General features: G+C 50.8%; 2 protein-coding genes across 2 annotated transcripts; one reads left to right on the forward strand and one right to left on the reverse strand.

Annotated features, from left to right (window-relative positions):
• Positions 1-152: 152 nt before the first annotated feature.
• Positions 153-5162, reverse strand: LOC121306057 (ankyrin repeat domain-containing protein 54-like). Its single transcript, XM_041237761.1, has 7 exons — positions 4619-5162; positions 2742-2861; positions 2299-2370; positions 1979-2026; positions 1544-1668; positions 1194-1301; positions 153-737 (listed from the first exon to the last, which is right to left on the reverse strand). Exons 1-7 carry the CDS (start codon positions 5160-5162, stop codon positions 663-665), a joined length of 1092 nt encoding a protein of 363 aa, XP_041093695.1. The 3' UTR covers positions 153-662.
• Positions 5163-5341: 179 nt separating this feature from the next.
• On the forward strand, positions 5342-14854 carry LOC121306123 (eukaryotic translation initiation factor 3 subunit L-like). Its single transcript, XM_041237839.1, is given in 17 exon segments — positions 5342-5432; positions 5618-5855; positions 6574-6616; positions 7000-7210; positions 7377-7456; positions 7869-7930; positions 8499-8512; positions 8514-8554; positions 9038-9111; positions 9679-9850; positions 10909-11063; positions 11346-11516; positions 12057-12190; positions 12645-12818; positions 12983-13172; positions 13803-13883; positions 14385-14854. Coding segments are annotated over 16 exon segments (1728 nt in total). The 5' UTR covers positions 5342-5432; positions 5618-5822; the 3' UTR covers positions 14478-14854.
• Positions 14855-15369: the final 515 nt, after the last annotated feature.

A 15369-nucleotide genomic window follows, 5' to 3' on the forward strand; every position in this document is an offset into this window, starting at 1 on the left:
ACACACACACACACACTGACACACTGACACACACACACACACACACACACACGATTTCATATATTTTTTTATTATTATATTTATTATTTAAACAACAACACAACTTACTTAAATTTAAAAAATAAAATCAAAACACGTACAAACTTTAAAAGAAAAAACAAAAAAACCAAAACACACCAGATGAGCGAGAGGCCCGGCGTCAGCGTCGCTGTCGTTTGTTTATTGTAGCGATTGTCTTATTTTTGTTGTTGCTGTTGCTGTTGTTAAGGTTCCCGTCGTGTCTCTGGTCAAACCGCTCGCTGGGTTTAGCTGCGACATGTGTTGAAAGCAACGCAATGAACAGAGAGAGAGAGAGACTAGCGTGTGTAACCTGTCCCTCTCCCCCTCTCTCTCAGTTTGTCTGACCCGCTCCGCTGCAGTTCACTCTGCTGTGCTGTTCAGCTTCCCGTGGAAGAAGCCGTCGCTCCGGCTCCACAGACACACAGGCAGCTGGTAAACGCTGAAGCACGAGGCTGGCTGTCCTGGGGATTCGAGTCTCTGACAATCCGCGAGAGAGGAGCTGGTGCAGTCTGCTTCGCTTCTCTCCTCTCCTCTCCTCTCCTCTCCTCTCCTCTCTCTCCTCTCTCTCCTCTCCTCTCCTCCTCTCCTCTCTCTCTCTCTCTCTACCGCTCCTCCAGGCTGTGCATCTGCAGGCTGAGTGAAGTGAAGCTGGCCAGCAGGTCTGTGACCTCATCAACCTGCCGAGCAGAGAGGGGCGGGGTTAACACACACACACTGACAGGGAGGCGGGGTTAACACACACACACACACGCACACACACACACACACACACACACACACTGCCAGGGGGCGGGGTTAACACAACACCCACACACACACAACACACACACACACACACACTTTTTGTGGGGGTGTGGGGTGTAACGGTCCCACGCCCCCATTGTGTGTTTGGGTAACACACACACACACACACATTGGGTGTGTGGTGTGTGGGGGCGGCAGGGGGCGGGCTTAACACACACACACACCCGACACACTGCCAGGGGCGGGTTAACACACACACACTGACAGGGAGGCGGGGTTAACACACACACACACACACACACACACACACACACACACACACTGCCAGGGAGGCGGGGTTAACACACACACACACACACACACACACGCACACACGCTGGGTCTCGTACCTGCTCTCTGGTTCTGGTTCTGTGCAGACGGCTGCTCAGCTGATCCAGTCTCTCTCTCTCATCAGAGTGACCGAGCCGAGACAGATACTCACGAAGCATCTGAATAATCTGAGAGAGGGAGAGAGAGAGGGAGAGGAGGGGAGAGAGTGAGGGGGCGGGGGAGAGGGGAGGGGATAGGAAAGAGGGGAGACAGAGTGGAATATATATTAGTGAGTAAGGGAGAGAATCTCAGTGCGTGTCTCGCTGTCTCTCACATTCAAAAGATGCTTCACTGGCTTGTTGACGACAGCAGAAGTTTTTTGCCAAAGAAATTCTAAAATAAAATAATACAAATACTCCCCCCCCCTCACCTGTCTCACTTCGCTCCGCAGCTCCTCCAGGCTCTGTGATTGGCCCCCCAGCAGGATGTTCAGTTTGGACTTGGCCAGGTGCAGAGGGGTCCTTCCAGCCCGGTCGAGGGCGTCCACGCGAGCACCTGACGCAAAAGAAAAACCACGTACGTCAAACCGTGTAAAAACTCCCTCGTGTGTCTCTGTCTGTCTGTCTGTCTGTCTGTCTGTCTGTCTGTCTCTCTCTCTCTCTCTCTCTCATAACCACAACAAAACAACAACCTGACTAGAACTCATTTAAAACAATTGCGATGTGCGATCTCTATATATCTGCAGCTATCTGTATCTATATCTTTATATATCTGTATCTCTCTGTATCTATCTCTATATCTGTATCTATCTCTGTATATTTTTCCAGGAACAGCCAGTCTCTCTGGGTCAGACCAACCCCCTCACCTCCTCTCAGCAGGGCTGTGATCACGGGGACATGGTTAGTGCAGGCAGCTGTGAAAACAGAGAGAGAGAGAGAGAGAGAGAGAGAGAGAGAGAGAGAGAGAGAGAGAGAGATTCTGCAATAAGAAAGAGCTCTACAACACACAACACACACACACACAGACACGGGAGGAAATTCCTGTATTCTAAAGGGGCTTCCCTCTCCTCCCCTCTCCCATCTCTCTCTTCCCTCTCCTCTCTCTCCCTCTCCCTCTCCCTCTCTCTCTCCCATCTCTCTCTTCCCTCTCCTATCTCTCTCTTCCCTCTCCTCTCCTCGTACTCACCTAAGTGCAGTGCTGTGTTTCCGAGTCCATCGCGCTGGTTTGGGTCGGCGCCGTGAGAGAGCAGCAACTGGACTGGAGGAGGAGAGAGAGAGAGGAGAGAGAGAGAGGAGAGAGAGGAGAGAGAGAGAGAGAGAGAGAGAGAGAGAGAGAGAGAAAGAAGAGATACAACAGATCATGTAATGATTGTACAGCATGTCTTTATAATGCAGTGTGTGTCTCTGTGTAAAACCGAGCGTTTCTCTCTGTGTAATCCAGTGTGTCTCTCTGTCTAGTCCAGAGTGTGTCTCTCTGTCTGTCCAGTCCAGTGTGTGTCTCTCTGTTTCGTAACAGTCCAGTGTGTGTCTCTCTGTACAGTCCTGTGTGTGTGTCTCTCTGTACAGTCCTGTGTGTGTGTCTCTCTGTCCAATCCAAGAGAGGTGTGTGTGTCTCTCTCTGTTTCGTACCGATCTGCTCGTTCCCGTTGCAGGAGGCGAAGTGGAGCGCTGTGCGGCCCTTATCATCCGCGGAGCAGGCATCAGTGTCCTCCCTCAGCAACCTCTCCACTGAAACAACAAGAGAGGAGAGTCAGCGCCCTCCCTCAGCACCCTCTCCACTGAGACAACAAGAGAGGAGAGTCAGCACCCTCTCCACTGAAACAACGAGAGAGGAGAGTCAGCGCCCTCCCTCAGCACCCTCTCCACTGAGACAACAAGAGAGGAGAGTCAGCACCCTCCCTCAGCACCCTCTCCACTGAAACAACGAGAGAGGAGAGTCAGCGCCCTCCCTCAGCACCCTCTCCACTGAGACAACAAGAGAGGAGAGTCAGCACCCTCTCCACTCCACTCTGTTGTTCTCTCCTCTGCCTCGTGGGAGGAGTCGTGGAGAGGTGAACTGTTTCAGTTCGCGGGAAGGGAGTCGTGGGAGAGGTGAACTCTGTTGTGTCGGGGAGAGAGGAGAGTCAGCGCCCTCCCTCAGCACCCTCTCCACTGAGACAACTCCACTGAGAGGAGAGTCAGCACCCCTCCTCCACTGAAACAACAACACAGAGGAGAGTCAGCGCCAGTCCTCCCAGCTTCAGTGTCACAACCTCTCAGGTGTGTCTGAAACTAGTGAAAGCAGGACTGGAGCAGCGGGCCTATCCACAGCGAGGATCACTTTCGTCCTGACTCAGTGTTGTGCGAGGCGTCCCTGGATCACAGTGCAGTGCAGCGAGAGTTATATTAAACACACACACACACACACACAGCTGTGCTGGGAATCAGACTCCTATTGACAGCAGTGTGGATCACACTGCTGTGCCAGGTTTCACTGACTGGATCACAGCTTGATCAGTCCCCCAGTGAAAGCAGGACTGGAACAAGCTCAGGTGTGTCTTATTATTAAACTCCTAGTGAAAGCAGGACTGGATCACACTGCTGTGCAGCGGGAGTCTGATTATTAAACTCCTAGTGAAAGCAGGACTGGATCACACTGCTGTGCAGCGGGAGTCTGATTATTAAACTCCTAGTGAAAGCAGGACTGGATCACACTGCTGTGCAGCGGGAGTCTGATTATTAAACTCCTAGTGAAAGCAGGACTGGATCACACCGCTGTGCAGCGGGAGTCTGATTATTAAACTCCTAGTGAAAGCAGGACTGGATCACACTGCTGTGCAGCGGGAGTCTGATTATTAAACTTGCAGCGGGAGTCTGATTATTAAACTCCTAGTGAAAGCAGGACTGGATCACATTATTGTGCAGCTAGTCTGATTATTAAACTCCTAGTGAAAGCAGGACTGGATCACACTGCTGTGCAGCGGGAGTCTGATTATTAAACTCCTAGTGAAAGCAGGATAGCTGTGCAGCGGGAGTCTAATTATTAAACTCCTAGTGAAAGCAGGACTGGATCACACTGCTGTGCAAGTCTGATTATTAAACTCCTAGTGAAAGCAGGACTGGATCACACTGCTGTGCAGCGGGAGTCTGATTATTAAACTCCGAGTGAAAGCAGGAATGGATCACACTGCTGTGCAGCGGGAAGAAAAATACGATCGCCCTGAATTAACAACTTAGAAAATTACCGCAATCATTCCTTCCGCGGTCGGGGCGCTCGGCTCCTCGCGCGGGAAATAAATACATTAATAAATAAATAAATACTGAAATACATTAATAAATAAAATCAATAGCTTTATTTACGACGAGCTTTGTTTGCGCTGGAGTCGTAGCGCCAGTTATTCGACTATACCCTTTAGCAACGTTTAAACAGCTCCGCGCTTTTTACGATTAATAATCTGCTCAATAATAAGAGGAGTTTCCGACTCGGTAATAACGCTGATCTATCGGAACCGCACCCCCCCCCGTACCGAACACGTCCTTCCCGGTCGGTCCCGGGGCTCGGTGCGTCCTGACGCGCCTCTTGATTCGGCTCACCCCGATCTTGCCCAGCCGGTTCGGTTCCGCTCGGCTCGGGTTCCCCGCCGCTGGCTCGGCCCCGGCCCGGTTCGGGTCCCACAGCAGGCGGAGGAAACTCAGAGCCGGGTCGGCTTCAGAACCGCAGCCGCCCAGCCTCGCCCCCTCGCCGAGCACCGGTAACCGGAACCCGGCCGCCCCTGGCCGCCCTCGCCGCTCCTCCTCCGGCTGGACCTCGTAATCGACTTCTTCCGAACCGCCAGCCGCTCCCGGTGCCTCCGGGACCCAGCCGTCCATCTCGAACCCGGCCGCCGCCGTCAGAAAGGCGTGTTTAAAGAAGGAGATGGTCGACACCGCTGCGAAACTGCGCCCCGGTGTCCGCCATGCCGGCTCCGCGACTCCGCCACTCCGCGCTGGAGCCCACACGGCGCTGGAGCCCACATGGCGTCGGTTTCCTAGACAACGCCGGACCCGAGCGCGCAGGCGCGGCTGGAACATTCCACCCCGCCCATTAGCGGCCGGGCGGGGGGAACGGGATGAGTGACGGCCGCGCCGGCCAATCGCAGTGCGCGATCGCTTCTCCCTGTAGACCGATGGGATTAAGGGGCTGGATTATTAATGGCGTTTTTTTTTTTTTTTGCATATTTATTTAAAACTGTTTACATGATAAACACGTTATTATAACGCAAAGTCATTATTTACCTGCAAATATACTGTTAAATATAAGAAAAAAAAAACACAAGACTGCAATTCTATATAAAAACTCCGGTAAGTAACGCAATTTTACTATTTATTATTTAACTATATTTTTTTGCATTATCATATTAAAATCGAAAATATACAATTTTGCAATATATATATTTTTTTAAATACACACTTTGATTCTGCGTTAAAAAAAATATGTATAAATATCGAGAAACATCAAAATAGAACAAATCTATATATTTTTTTAGAAAAACAGTAGAATCGCAATCCAAGGTCCGCCGCTATCCCAGAAGGCAAGGCGCAGGAAGCTCCCCCGCCCCGGATCCCGTCTAGCCTCTCTCTCTCCCGTCTCGCTTGCGGTCCCGAAGCTTGCCGGCCTGTTGGAGTCAGCCTCCCCCGAACCGAGCCCCGAACCGAGCCCTGATCCGAGCCCCGATCGCCGCTGCAGAGAGCATGTCCTTCCCCGCAGAAGAGGTCGAGGCGGAGGTGAGAGAGACCCCGACTCGGGGGGGGGAAGGAGGGGGGGAAATACTGCAAAAAGCAAACACGCTTTCCCACGGAGTCAGACACGCGTGCCGTGTGCAATCACACCAGCACACGTTCCTGTGGTCTTCTTCTTCTCATTAAGAATTAGAGTATTATTATTATTATATAATAATGCTCTTAAATAGGGTGTATTGACAGGGGAATAAGAAGTCCCGATTTCTGTTCAGCTAAGATTGATTCTAACTGGGGGGGGGGTGGGGGCACTGCGTAGACTTGGCAAAACCATCTGAACCGTTTTGTAGTTTTGTTCCCCCCCCTACCTCTTTATCATCGTGCTTTCACTGTAGTGATCCGGGGCTGGGAATCGGACTCCTATTGCACAGCAGTGTGATCCAGTCCAGGTTTCACTGCTACCAGCTTGATCAGCCCCCAGTGTGTCTAGCGAACAAGCTCAGGTGTGTCTTATTATTAAACTCCTAGTGAAACCAGGACTGGATCACACTGCTGTGCAGCGGGAGTCTGATTATTAAACTCCTAGTGAAAGCAGGACTGGATCACACTGCTGTGCAGCGGGAGTCTGATTATTAAACTCCTAGTGAAAGCAGGACTGGATCACACTGCTGTGCAGCGGGAGTCTGATTCCCAGCCCCGTGGTGTTTTGCTCTGCCCTCGCTCGTGTTGAATGAGTCTTTGTGTTTATTTTCCCCCTGATTGACAGTACGATCCGTACACCTACAGCCAGGACTATGACCTGCACACAGGTAAGAGAAACGGCTTCCAAGGTCCTTTTGATAGTCCAGGTGTGTGTGTGTGTCAGTCTCAGTCTCAGTGTGGGTATCTGTGTGTCTCGGTGTGTATGTGTGAGAGAGATTGCACACTAGCAATTTTTGACTGTGTGTGTGTCTGTTTGTCAGTCTCAGTCTCAGTGTGGGTGTCTGTGTGTCTCGGTGTCTCTGTCTTTTTGTGTGTCTCTGTGTGTATGTGTGAGAGAGATTGCACACTAGCAGTTTGTGGCTGTGTGTGTGTGTCTCAGTCTCAGTGTTGGTGTGTCAGTGTTTGTGTGAGCGACAGGTTACACACGCTGCCGGTTGTCTGTGTGCTGATGGCGCTGTTCCCTGTCACGTGACCCCTGTCTCTGTGTCAGGTGACCCGAAGGTGGACCTGGCGTACGAGCGTCAGTATGAGCAGCAGACTTATCACGTGATCCCCGAGGTGATCAAGAACTTCCTGCAGTACTTCCACAAGACCACCTCTGACCTCATTGACCAGAAAGTGTACGAGCTGCAGGCGAACCGCGTCTCGAGCGAGAGCATCGAGCAGAAAATCTACGAGATCCAGGATCTGTACGAGAACAGGTGAGAGAGGGAGAGGGGGAGAGAGAGAGAAAGGGAGAGAGAGGGAGGGGGGAGAGAGAGACTGAAGAGCATCGAGCAGAAAATCTACGAGATACAAAAGTCTGACACACACACTTTCTCTCCCTCTCTCTCCCTCTCTCTCCCCCTCCCTCTCTCTCTCTCTCAGCTGGAATAAACTGACGGAGAGATTCTTCAAGACCTCCCCCTGGCCTGAAGCCGAAGCCATCGCCTCCCTCGTGGGAAACGGTAAATAATTCAGCCAGCCAGCCAGCCAGCCACACGCCAGCGCTGGGAATCGGACTCCTATTGCACAGCAGTGTGATCCAGTCCAGGTTTCACTGCTACCAGCTTGATCAGCCCCCAGTGTGTCTAGGGAACAAGCTCAGGTGTGTCTTATTATTAAACTCCTAGTGAAAGCAGGACTGGATCACACTGCTGTGCAGCGGGAGTCTGATTATTAAACTCCTAGTGAAAGCAGGACTGGATCACACTGCTGTGCAGCGGGAGTCTGATTATTAAACTCCTAGTGAAAGCAGGACTGGATCACACTGCTGTGCAGCGGGAGTCTGATTATTAAACTCCTAGTAAAGCAGGACCTGTTGTGGCTGTGAGTGTTTGTCTGGTACGTGAATTGATATATTTCTTCTCTCCCTCCCAGACGCTGTGTTCCTAATTCTGTACAAGGAGCTTTACTACAGACACATCTACGCCAAAGTCAGCGTGAGCATCACTGAGTCTCTACTCCCTGCAGGAATCTCTGTGTAGAATGAACTCCCTCAGCTTCATAGAGTCCAGTGAAAGCTGCTGAATAATGTTCCCTTGTTAACATATTGAATTGCACCCCCTCTATATAGAATGAACTGATTCAGCTTCATAGAGTCCAGTGAAAGCTGCTGAATAATGTTCCCTTGTCTGGTACATATTGAATTGCACCCCCTCTATATAGAATGAACTGATTCAGCTTCATAGAGTCCAGTGAAAGCTGCTGAATAATGTTCCCTTGTTCTCATATTGAATTGCACCCCCTCTATATAGAATGAACTGATTCAGCTTCATAGAGTCCAGTGAAAGCTGCTGAATAATGTTCCCTTGTTAACATATTGAATTGCACCCCCTCTATATAGAATGAACTGATTCAGCTTCATAGAGTCCAGTGAAAGCTGCTGAATAATGTTCCCTTGTTATCATATTGAATTGCACCCCCTCTATATAGAATGAACTGATTCAGCTTCATAGTGTCCAGTGAAAGCTGCTGAATAATGTTCCCTTGTTAACATATTGAATACAGGGAGGACCCTCTATATAGATTCGAGTCCTATTACAATGTGTGTGTGTTTTCAATTAGTTGTTTCAATGTGTGTGTGTGAGGGGAGGACCGGTTGGAGCAGAGATTGATGTGTGTGTGTGTTTTTGTTATAGTTGTTTAGGGTGAAGGTGTGATGGATGGAGAGTTTGGATAGGAGAGTTAATGAGTGTGGGTGTTTGTGAAGGATTGATGGATGTGAGAGTGAAGGATACAGGGAGGACCGAGAGTGGAGGAGGGAGGGAGGGAGTGAAGGATTGATGGATGGAGAGTGAAGGATGGAGAGTGGAGGAGGGAGGGAGGGAGTGAAGGAATGATGGATGGGAGTGAAGGATGGAGAGTGGAGGAGGGAGGGAGGGAGTGAAGGATTGATGGATGGAGAGTGAAGGATGGAGAGGAGAGGAGGGAGGGAGGGAGGGAGTGAAGGATTGATGGATGGGAGTGGAGGAGTGAGTGGAGAGGATGGAGGGAGTGAATTGCAGTTGACTGACTTGCCTCCTGGGTTTGTTAATTAATTCAAACAGACGCAGATGGTCCCGCCCCCCTGGAGCTCCCTAACCAATGGCTGTGGGATATCATCGATGAGTTCATTTACCAGGTAGCGCCCCCTTTGGGTTTTGTGCGGTTTTTCCTTCAGGCCTCTCTGCAGAACTGACAGTTTTATTTTGGGTTCTTCTTCAGAGCTTGTATTGGGGGGGGGGGGGGGGTCTCTCTCTCTCTCTCTCTCTCTCTCTCTCTCTCTCTCTCTCTCTCTCTCTGTGTGTCTCTCTGTTCTCTTTCTGTCTGTGTCTCTCGCTCTCTGTGTCTCTCTCTCTCTCTCTGTCTCTCTCTGTGTCTCTCTGTTCTCTTTCTGTCTGTGTCTCTCGCTCTCTGTGTCTCTCTTGCTCTCTGTCTCTCTGTTCTTTTTCTGTCTGTGTCTCTCGCTCTTTCTGTGTCTCTGTTCTCTGTCTCTGTTCTCTTTCTCTCTCTGTGTCTCTCTTTCTCTCTCTGCATGACAGGTCACGCAAGTATCGTTGCCAAAGTTAATGCAGCTAAAAAAAAAAACACAGAAATATTTAACATTTCTATTTGTCTGTCTCTCTGTAACAAAAAAACAGCAGAACAGATGCATTGAAAGACCTCTAATCTTTTCTCCCTCCTCCTCCTCCTCCCTCTCTCCTCTCAGTTCCAGTCGTTCAGTCAGTACCGCTGTAAGATAGCGAAGAAGTCCGAGGAGGAGATCGAGTTCCTGCGGAACAATCCCAAGATCTGGAACGTGCACAGCGTTCTGAACGTGCTTCACTCACTGGTGGATAAGAGCAACATCAACAAGCAACTCGAGGTGTACACCAGCGGAGGTGAGAGAGAGAGAGAGAGAGAGAGAGAGAGAGAGAGAGAGAGAGAGAGAGAGACGCACTGACACACTGAGACAAGAGCAACATCAACAAGCAACTCGAGGTGTACACCAGCGGAGGTGAGAGAGAGAGAGAGAGAGAGAGAGAGAGAGAGAGAACGCCACACCGCTCCACACTAGAGCCACATCTCCAGCAACTCCTCCCCGAGGGAGAGAGAGAGAGAGAGAGAGAGAGAGAGAGAGAGAGAGACGCACACACACTGAGACAAGAGCAACATCAACAAGCAACTCGAGGTGTACACCAGCGGAGGAGAGAGAGAGAGAGAGAGAGAGAGAGAGAGAGAGAGAGAGAGAGAGACGCACACACACTGAGACAAGAGCAACATCAACAAGCAACTCGAGGTGTACACCAGCGGAGGTGAGAGAGAGAGAGAGAGAGAGAGAGAGAGAGAGAGAGAGACTGAAGACACGAGAAACATACAGAACAACTCACTCACGCCCTCGAGTGTGTACAACTCGTTGAGTGTCTCATGAAGAGATCTGAGAGTAGTTGAAGAGAGAGATCGCCCCCAACACACTGCTAGCAGACACTCTCTGCTCAACAAGTGTGCACTGTTCTCGGTGTAGGGAGAAGAGTTCGTGAGAGCACAGCACATGTGGTCGGAGAGGAGAGAGAGAGAGAGAGAGAGAGAGAGAGGAGAGAGAGAGAGAGAGAGAGAGACGCACACACACTGAGACAAGAGCAACATCAACAAGCAACTCGAGGTGTACACCAGCGGAGGTGAGAGAGAGACAGAGAGAGAGAGAGAGACAGACAGACAGAGGTGAGAGAGAGAGAGAGAGAGGAGAGACACGCACACACACTGACAGAGACAGGAGCAACATCACTGGTGCTGGGGGTCTCTGCGTGCGTCTCCCCTGTGTTATTAACCCCTCGTTCCCCTCTCTGCAGGAGATCCTGAGAGTGTCTCGGGGGAGTAAGGACGCACTCCCTGTATGAGATGCTGGTCTCCCCTGTGTTATTAACCCCTCGTTCCCCCCCCTCTCTCTCTCTCTCTGCAGGAGATCCTGAGAGTGTCTCGGGGGAGTACGGACGGCACTCCCTGTATAAGATGTTTGGGTATTTCAGTCTGGTCGGTTTGCTGAGGCTGCACTCCCTGCTGGGAGATTACTACCAGGCCATCAAAGTGCTGGAGAACATCGAGCTGAACAAGAAGGCAAGGAACCAGCTCTGCTACAAACTGTACTGCAAACTGTACTGTAAACTGTACTGTAAACTGTACTGCAAACTCTCTCCTCTCCTGTGTATTGAGCTGTGACCCCCCCCTCCTCTCTCTCTCTCTCTCCCTCTCTCCCCCCCTCCTCTCCTGTGTATTGAGCCCCCCCCCTCTCCTGTGTATTGAGCTGTGACCCCCCCTCTCTCCTGTGTATTGAGCTGTGACCCCCCCCCCCTCTCCTGTATATTGAGCTGTAACCCCCCCCTCTCTCTCTCTGTTCAGAGCATGTACTCGCGTGTCCCCGAGTGTCAGATCACCACCTATTACTACGTGGGCTTTGCTTACCTGATGATGCGCCGCTACCAGGACTCCATCCGCGTGTTCGCAAACATCCTGCTGTACATTCAGAGGACACGCAACATGTTCCAGAGGAGCACCTACAAATACGAGATGGTGAGAGAGAGAGAGCGAGCGAGAGAGACACAGAGAGAGAGCGAGCGAGAGAGCTCTCCACTGTAAAATCAGCTACAAACCTCCTTCAACCAAAGTCTATCTACAGGGCTGGGAATCAGACTCCCGCTGCACAGCAGTGTGATCCAGTCCTGCTTTCACTAGGAGTTTAATAATCAGACTCCCGCTGCACAGCGGTGTGATCCAGTCCTGCTTTCACTAGGAGTTTAATAATCAGACTCCCACTGCACAGCAGTGTGATCCAGTCCTGCTTTCACTAGGAGTTTAATAATAAGACAGACCTGAGCTTGTTCCCTAGACACACTGGGGGCTGATCAAGCTGGTAGCAGTGAAACCTGGACTGGATCACGCTGCTGTGCAATAGGAGTCTGATTCCCAGCCCTTGCTGTTGCTGAGGGAGTTCAGAGAGCTCTGCTGATTCATCAGTACTGTGGTTAGGCTCTAACTCCTCCCTCGTCTCTCCCTCCCTCCCTCGTCTCCCTCTTCCCTCCCTCTCTCGTCTCCCTCTTCCCTCCCTCTCAGATTAACAAGCAGAACGAACAGATGCACGGCCTGCTGGCCATCGCCCTCACCATGTACCCGATGAGGATCGATGAGAGCATCCACACCCAGCTCCGAGAGAAGTACGGGGACAAGATGCTGAGGATGCAGAAAGGGTGAGAGAGAGATGCTGACACACACACACACACACACACACACACACACACAGAGAGCATCCACACCCAGCTCAGAGAGAAGTACAGAGTTTTTAACACGCTGTTAAACTGAGATATCGCTACAATTAAAAAAATTACATTCTCTGTTCCAGGCTTTTTTCCTGAACCCTTATTTTGAGAATGGAGAGAGGGAGCGAGAGAGAGAGATATGTAGAGACACAGAGAGAGAGAGAGAGTGAGAGACATGTAGAGAGGGTTATAGAGAGACATACAGACACACAGCAAGTGAGGGAGAGATATAGAGAGACACACACAGAGCTAGCGAGGGAGAGATATAGAGATTGAGATACAAAGACTGGATCAACACAGCAGTGAAAGTTACAGGAGCTGAAAGAAACAAAGAGTTTGTTGTTTCCTCCTGTAATGATGTCTTGTTGTTTCTCCTCTCTCTCAGGGATCCCCAGGTGTTCGAGGAGCTCTTCAGCTTCGCCTGTCCTAAGTTCCTGTCCCCCGTGGTGCCGAACTACGACACAGTGCACCCCAACTACCACAAGGAGCCTTTCCAGCAGCAACTCAAAGTGTTCACTGAGGAGGTGGAGCAGCAAGCACAACTCTCTACCATCCGCAGGTAAAAAGAGAGTGAGAACGAACCCTGCTCTCCACCATCAGCAGGTACAGAGAGAGAGAAACCCACTCGCTGTCTCTCTCCTCACTGTAACCCTGCCCCCTGTCTCTCTCTATTCTGTAACCCTGCCCCCTGTCTCTCTCCACTCTCTCTCTCTCGCTCTGTAGTTTTCTGAAGCTCTACACCACCATGCCGGTAGCGAAGCTCGCTGGATTCCTTGACATGTCGGAGCAGGAGTTCCGGATCCAGCTGCTCGTCTTCAAGCACAAGATGAAGAACCTGGTCTGGACCAGCGGCGTGTCGGCGCTGCACGGGGAGTTCCAGTCTGCCTCCGAGGTGGACTTCTACATTGACAAGGTCAGGGGAAGGGTCATGTGGAGGGGGGGGAGTCAGGGATGGGGTTGGAGGGGGAGGAGAAGAGCCTCGTGCGGGTGAGGGAGTGGAGTCACTTGAACCAGAAGAGCCAAGGAAGGGGGGGGGGGGGGGGGGGGTCGTCGGGCACCTGCCAGGAAGGGGGGGGGGGGGGGGGGGGTCAATCCCTCTTCCCCGCCACCCCAAGGAGGGGGGGGGTCCTTTTGTCGTGGGCAGGGTCAGGGAAGAAGGGGCGGGGTTATAAGTAGACCAAGGTCTGTCACAGAGGTCCTTTTGAGCTCTGCGTGGCTCTCTTTTAATTTTTCCTGTTGTGATTTATTTTCTCTCGTTACTTTTTTCTCTGTTTCTTTTGCTGTAATTCTCATTCTCTCTCTCTGCCCCCCCCTCTCTTGGCGTGTTTCTCATAGGGACAGAGCGAGTATGTTTTCCAGCGCTGTGGCGTGTCTCTGTGTTTTCCAGCGCTGTGGCGCGTCTCTGTGTTTTCCAGCGCTGTGGCGCGTCTCTGTGTTTTCCAGCGCTGTGGCGCGTCTCTGTGTTTTCCAGCGCTGTGGCGTGTCTCTGTGTTTTCCAGCGCTGTGTGTCTGTCCTGACCGCGTGTGTTGTTAATCTCTCCAGGACATGATCCACATCGCTGACACCAAGGTAGCCCGAAGATACGGAGACTTCTTCATTCGCCAGATCCACAAATTCGAAGAGGTGAGACCCGGACTGGCGAAGCCACTAGAGCCCCAAACTAGAGCTGCTCTGCTGGACTCGGTTTAGTTTCAATAACGCTGATGAAGGCACTAGAGCCCCAAACTAGAGCTGCTCTGCTGGACTCAGTTTAGTTTCAATAACGCTGATGAAGGCACTAGAGCCCCAAACTAGAGCTGCTCTGCTGGACTCAGTTTAGTTTCAATAACGCTGATGAAGGCACTAGAGCCCCAAACTAGAGCTGCTCTGCTGGACTCAGTTTAGTTTCAATAACGCTGATGAAGGCACTAGAGCCCAAACTAGAGCTGCTCTGCTGGACTCAGTTTAGTTTCAATAACGCTGATGAAGGCACTAGAGCCCCAAACTAGAGCTGCTCTGCTGGACTCAGTTTAGTTTCAATAACGCTGATGAAGGCACTAGAGCCCCAAACTAGAGCTGCTCTGCTGGACTCAGTTTAGTTTCTGACTGTGGACGATTCCATTTGTTTTTTTTTCCTCTCCCCAGCTGAACCGAACCTTGAAGAAAATGGCTACTGCTGGTCCAGCCGTTGCCGCGTCAACCGCCTCCACTGCCACCCCCGCTTCCAGGGCTACTTGAGCTCTCCTGGGACAGACCATTCACTCCTGGAGGAGAGGGGGGGAGAGGGGCTGATCCATTCTACTGTGTTGAATCAGTAGAAAAATGACCATTTGTTTTGTAGAACTGCAATAAAGTGATAAATTAGTGCTGACTGTCTCTCACACACACACACACACACACTCACCTTAGCGCTGAAATCTAGAAACACAAAAAGAAACTTGATGAAACAGAGCAGGGAAGCTGGAAGAGACGGAGAAAGGCTCTGGGCGGAAGCGTTTGTCGTTGGGATGCATTTCCAGTTTATTTTAGTGGTTTGTATTGGGTGGGGGAACCGATCACTTGTGAAAATGTCCCAGTTTGTTTTAAATGCAATAAAAAAAAATGAGCAAAAATAATAAATTCAGTGTGCTTTGGTGAAATTATCTAGCTGTCTGTCTACACACACACTATCCATGCACACAATATATCTATACACTATATCAATACACACACTACCAATACACACTATCTTTAGATAGAGCGAGATGTAGTTAAAAGGAGATAGAGATAACATATATATATATATATTATGTGTGTGCCGCCCCGCTTTTATTGAGGGCTTGTACCGTTTACACATCTGCAGCCATTGCCCGCCAAAAATGCGTCACCAGCACACAGCGGCGCGCACCGGGAGCAGCGCGAGCTGCCGATTCAAACTGGAGGAGTTCGAATCTCAACGGCTGAAGCGGCGCTGCCTGAATATTTCAGCGCGGAGTTAAAGATTAAAACAACGACAGCAAAGACACGAATAAATATAGTTTAAAACAATATACGCGGCTATAAATACAGGAGACGAGCCTCGCTTACACGCGGGGGGGGGCGGGGGGGGGGGTCCTGGGAAAAATGTTAACGGGATATAATAAAAACAAAA

Source organism: Polyodon spathula, chromosome 46, assembly GCF_017654505.1.
Source record: "Polyodon spathula isolate WHYD16114869_AA chromosome 46, ASM1765450v1, whole genome shotgun sequence".
Taxonomy (NCBI): domain Eukaryota; kingdom Metazoa; phylum Chordata; class Actinopteri; order Acipenseriformes; family Polyodontidae; genus Polyodon; species Polyodon spathula.

Excerpts from the sequence above, each read along its gene's own strand:
- LOC121306057 (XM_041237761.1), bottom strand. The coding sequence starts at position 5,162 with ATGTTCCAGCCGCGCCTGCGCGCTCGGGTCCGGCGTTGTCTAGGAAAC. Across the intron at positions 2,027-2,298 it reads AAACACAGCACTGCACTTAG|CTGCCTGCACTAACCATGTC; the intron begins GTGAGTACGAGG and ends CTGTTTTCACAG. Across the intron at positions 1,669-1,978 it reads CACAGCCCTGCTGAGAGGAG|GTGCTCGCGTGGACGCCCTC; the intron begins GTGAGGGGGTTG and ends CTTTTGCGTCAG.